The sequence below is a fragment of the Rhamphochromis longiceps genome, linkage group LG20 (assembly GCF_057381845.1).
Source record: "Rhamphochromis longiceps isolate RC_006_pf linkage group LG20, R_longiceps_female_GT1.1, whole genome shotgun sequence".
Lineage (NCBI taxonomy): Eukaryota > Metazoa > Chordata > Actinopteri > Cichliformes > Cichlidae > Rhamphochromis > Rhamphochromis longiceps.
The window spans coordinates 10,183,010-10,187,558 of NC_140576.1; the positions used below are offsets into that span (position 1 = coordinate 10,183,010).

The 4,549-nt window shown below is 42.8% G+C and overlaps 1 protein-coding gene across 3 annotated transcripts; it reads right to left on the minus strand.

Moving 5' to 3' along the window:
- Nucleotides 1-241: 241 nt before the first annotated feature.
- LOC146644953 (transmembrane protein 26) lies at nt 242-4,549 on the minus strand. Of its 3 annotated transcripts, none has more exons than XM_085394590.1 (4): nt 4,382-4,549; nt 3,079-3,304; nt 2,021-2,165; nt 242-1,523 (listed from the first exon to the last, which is right to left on the minus strand). In XM_085394590.1, the coding sequence occupies exons 2-4, from the start codon at nt 3,270-3,272 to the stop codon at nt 789-791; spliced, it is 1,074 nt and encodes a 357-aa protein (XP_085250716.1). In that variant the 5' UTR covers nt 3,273-3,304; nt 4,382-4,549; the 3' UTR covers nt 242-788. The 3 variants fall into 3 exon arrangements, with proteins under 3 accessions (XP_085250716.1, XP_085250715.1, XP_085250714.1); XM_085394589.1 differs by having other exon boundaries at nt 3,079-3,289; nt 4,378-4,549; XM_085394588.1 differs by having other exon boundaries at nt 3,079-3,289; nt 4,382-4,548.

The following is a 4,549-nucleotide window of genomic DNA, read 5'->3' on the forward strand; positions in this document are numbered from 1 at the left end:
ACAGAGAGACTCAAAGAAGACGATATTATACCAAAACCAGACAAATGCCTCCTGCCGCTGCTGCTGATGCTGCTGTGGTGTTGCTGTCTCACTGTTTTGGTTTTTTTTTCCCTCTGTGTAACTATAGCATGTATGTTACAGTCAAGTAAACAAAGCAGATGCTTGCTGTGCCTTGGTTGACTTGGCAACACTGCCATCTCATGGCGAGCAGAACAAAACAAACAGCACTGTGCTTTCCTCATATATCTTTATTAGAAAATGCTCATCCACCAGCAAGAAAAGACACATCATCAAATTTAAAAAAAAAATTATTACATAGAACATCGAATGCCATGATTACCAACCTTATTTGGTTAAAAACAAGGACATATCATGATGCAGTCATACTATTCCATATACTAAGCTCTTGTTTATTGAGACCAGTTTGTTGAAGTGTAAAGTTCCCCGATGTATTTATTTTGTTTCAGCTACCTTGTTATTTGCTTCATACTATTAAAGAGATTGACAGTTCTTTGGAACTGATTTTCTCGAGCAGAGAAAGCTCCCGTGATGGAAACACCACTTTTATCAAAGGGAGTTGCATAAATTCATCTCTGATCTTTTCAATGGGGACTTACTCTCTTTTCTTGTGCTCTGTTTCTAGTCGCTGAACCTCCAGAGAGCTGAGACTGTCTCTAAACGAGGCTGAGATGTAAGAGATGGCAGATGGGTTTAGACTTCATTCTTGGTGAAAGCTATTCCCTCCCTCCTGGGGGCCGGAGTCATGCCTCACGACATTTTGAGCCTTTCTATACCTGAACACCTTTCTGATCTTCCTCCCTCTCGGTCCCCTTCTTCATGTCTATATGACAGCTCTGCTCTTCCCAACATTCGTCTTTACCCACTTCTTCTTCCACCTCCTCCTCCTCCCTGCTGCCCCCATGTGCTTGACACTGGAGCACCAGAGCAGTGCATCTCTCCAGCCCAGATACCTGCTGCTCACACTGCACCACAAATATTCTGTAGAGCTCCAAAAGAACAATGAGGATATTCTTGCAGGTGAAGAAAATCATCAGCTGGTTGAGCACCTGCTCTTGCACCATGAGGTAGAACCGGTAGAGCAGGAACGGGCCATCTTGGAGTCCCACTGTGAGCAGCAAGCTCCAGACTTCGCTGGAGCAGCAGGAGGTGAATGAGGGTGGAGCCCTGGAGCAGCAGAAGGGACCACCCTTGCTGTCTTGAGAAGGCCCCGCCTTTGGGGGTCGTGTCTGAGTGAGAACCAGAGGAAACTGCATGAGCGCCCAAGAGAACAGGGCCAAGCCGATGATGACAACTGCCTGGTTGGTTTTGACTTCGGGCTCCTTGAAGGTGTCGAAGATGTCCAGGATGTCAGCACCCAGTCCCACATTCACCATGAGAAGCTGTGAGAGTTGGTCACGTGACATGTCCCCCTTGGGCATGAGCCAGCGACCCAGAACCAAGACTATCAGCATGGTTTGCTCCAGGCCAGCTACCCAGTTCTCTGGGTCCAGATCCTTAATCCCCTGGATAAATAAAACAGTGGAAGTCTAGTCATGTTGAAAGTGTTTGCAAGGGTTCAGTGTTAATGAATAATCAAATAAACCAGCCATCTCCTCTCTGTTTTTAATATAAGTCGACTGTTTTGTGTCAAGGTTCATTACGTTTATCCTGAAAGCACCCACCCTCCCCCTTGATATTCTACAATATTCCCAAAACGGGAAGATCTTCACGTTTCAAAAGCTGCCACCCAGCCTTGAGTACAGCCATGGGGCAAAAAGCTCCCAAATCCTACGTGAAAGAAATTTCACTAAGACCATCTCACAAGGGAAGAGATCTAAGAATTTTTCAAGCAGGAGCCTATCTGGACTTCATCTCTGTGTGTCTATTACACATTTCCTGCAACTAATAGTTTATCCACCCCCTTGCTAGATTTAAATCTTATCTGATATCAGGTGTTGCTTTAATGTGGCTGCGTGGAGGGTTGAGGCAGGCAGGGCAGTTTTGTTGGTGGGACGCCTACCGCTGAGATCGGGATGTGAGCCAGCAAATGAAGCTCATGGCCCGAGGAATTGTTGAAAGGCAGCTTGGACTGTAGCAGGCTCAGCTCCAGAAACCAAATGGACGGGATGACAGTACTGAGGTACAGGAAAACCATGGGGGAGAACCTAAAAGAGGATCACCAAAGGAGAGGGAAAGAGGGGGTTAGGTTATTTATAGAAATTTGCTTCTTCTTTTTTTGCCACCCACTAAAGAAGAAAGAGTCCCTTTTTCCCCATAGGAAGCATCGAATTTCAGACAGGCAATTATTCTCATCATATATGCAAATCCCACTTGACAGTGCAAAGCCTTCTCCATGAGGACAGAACTTCAAAGTAAGACTCAGTGAGAAAGAGAGAGGCCCGAAGAAAGCTCGCATCTGACGATGTTCAGTTCGTGAGCTTTTGAATAAGACATAGCTTGGTGTTGAATGAGGTGTGACACTAAATGCTCATATCCATTTGAAGTCGGTTGATGTTTTTTTTTTTCCTTTCTTTCTTTCTTTCTTTCTTTAAAAAAAAAAAAAGCTTGTTGGTCAAAAATGAGTCGAGCCAGAAGGAGACATTTACTCCGTGAGTGGATAGGAGAGGCTGTGACATTGATGTGATGGTAGGCTCATAATACAGTTCAGTGAAAGACAGCAGTAATACAGCAGAGGAATATGTTTGTCTTTGATGGACAGTGAAAGAGAGAAAGAGCTGCGGATGATAAGAGAGAATTTAGTGGCACAGAATATCGCAGGCCTTTACAAAAGCCGCCTCGGGCAGATGGGTTGTAAAGAGTTTGCAGCTACAAGTTTAGGAGTTATTTACTCCCTAACACCAAACAGGTTTATAAAGTCTGCCTGCATCTCACTCACCATCCTCCCAAATCTGTTCTGTGCTTTGTACAGTGACCTTGGGTTTTAGAAAGGTGCCCACAAATTAAAATGTATTATTATTGTTATTATTTAGGAAGAAGCAGAGGGCTAACATCTGGCTTAAAATTGACTGAGCCTCAGTGTGTTATGCAGAAAGGAAAATCATGTCAAATGTGTTTTACCATTTCCACTCTGCATTACGGGTGCATTTCAGAGTGATGGCCATTTCCACACCCAACAGAGCCACGCCTGTCAGCAGCAGCCAATAGAGCGGCTCCTCTTTAACAGCTACAACTCGCCACACCGTCACCACCCCGTGGACAGCAAATAGGAAGCGGCTCAGCAAGGCCAGCAAGACATTCAGGAGGCGACACATGGTGCACCAGAGAAAACCTGCAGAGAAGATCACTTTAGAAGCACAGAAGTGACTTTATTATCATATGTACATTTGAATATTACTAGACAATGAATATCGTATTTTTTCCGCACTCCCTTCACACGTTGTTATTTATTACATTTATTATACATCATTAGGTTTTCTGAAGATCGCTCTTTGTTATTATGATAATTAAGGGTTTAAATTATTAGCTTAGATTTAGTAACCTGGGGGAAAAAATACTGTAAAAATTATGTTATTAAATTGAGACATAAAATGAAATAAAATAAAATGAATCACAAAATATACAAAACAGCTGCAAGTGAAAAATCAAATCACTTTGACCAAAAGAAAATTTACATTTGTCTATTTACAAAAAACTAAAAGCTTACAAGTTTACAACAGCGAGTCTTTAATGTTGTTTCAAACCTTCTACAGTGTTGTGTTTGCATTATTATTGCATTTTTGAATGCAATCATAGTCCCACATGGTTCCTGCAGAGTAAAGAATGGACTACTTTAAAACAATTTGATTTTTGCAATGAAAAATTTGCGAAATAAAAGCCACTTAACCACACTCATCATTAACCGCTGCTCATCATCACCCAGTTCAGGCTTCATTATCAGTAACTATTGCACGATGTGCGCAAACAGCCCTCGCTGTCAGTTAGTTAGCCAGGAGGATGAAAGCCTCTGAGCTTTGGGGGAAATCAAAGCAAGCAGTGATTAGTAAGGAAGAGTTAGACAAACTGATCTGCAGTCAATATTAAAGCACTCCCAGAGGCTTTGCACAGGCTTGCTGGAATTTGATCCCTGAATCGCCATGGATTATCGTGATGACTTGAAAGTGGTACCAAAATGGGAGCACCCTGGTTTTGTAGTTATAAAGATGCATCATGCCATACCTGCAGGTTTAACTCCGACCCTCTCTCACACCCAGTACCTCCCTTCCACAGGCATATATATATATATATATATATATATATATATATATATATGTATATGTATATGTATGTGTGTCAAAAACCGAGCCGTGTGTGTTAGTGTTTTAGAGTTTGAAAAAGAATTCATGCACTATGTATTGTGCAGCTGCATGCAGTACAAACCTACAGGATAAGCCGGGAGTCCTTCTTGAGATCAGTCTCTTCAGTGTATTTTCCAAAAGTTTTAGATGCTGTGCAGTGGAAAGTGACAGTAACCCAACAGTCACCCACAGTGACCTGCCCTCTGTGTCTGATTTATGCCTTTTAACTGACAGCCACCTCCTAGACCCTGCGG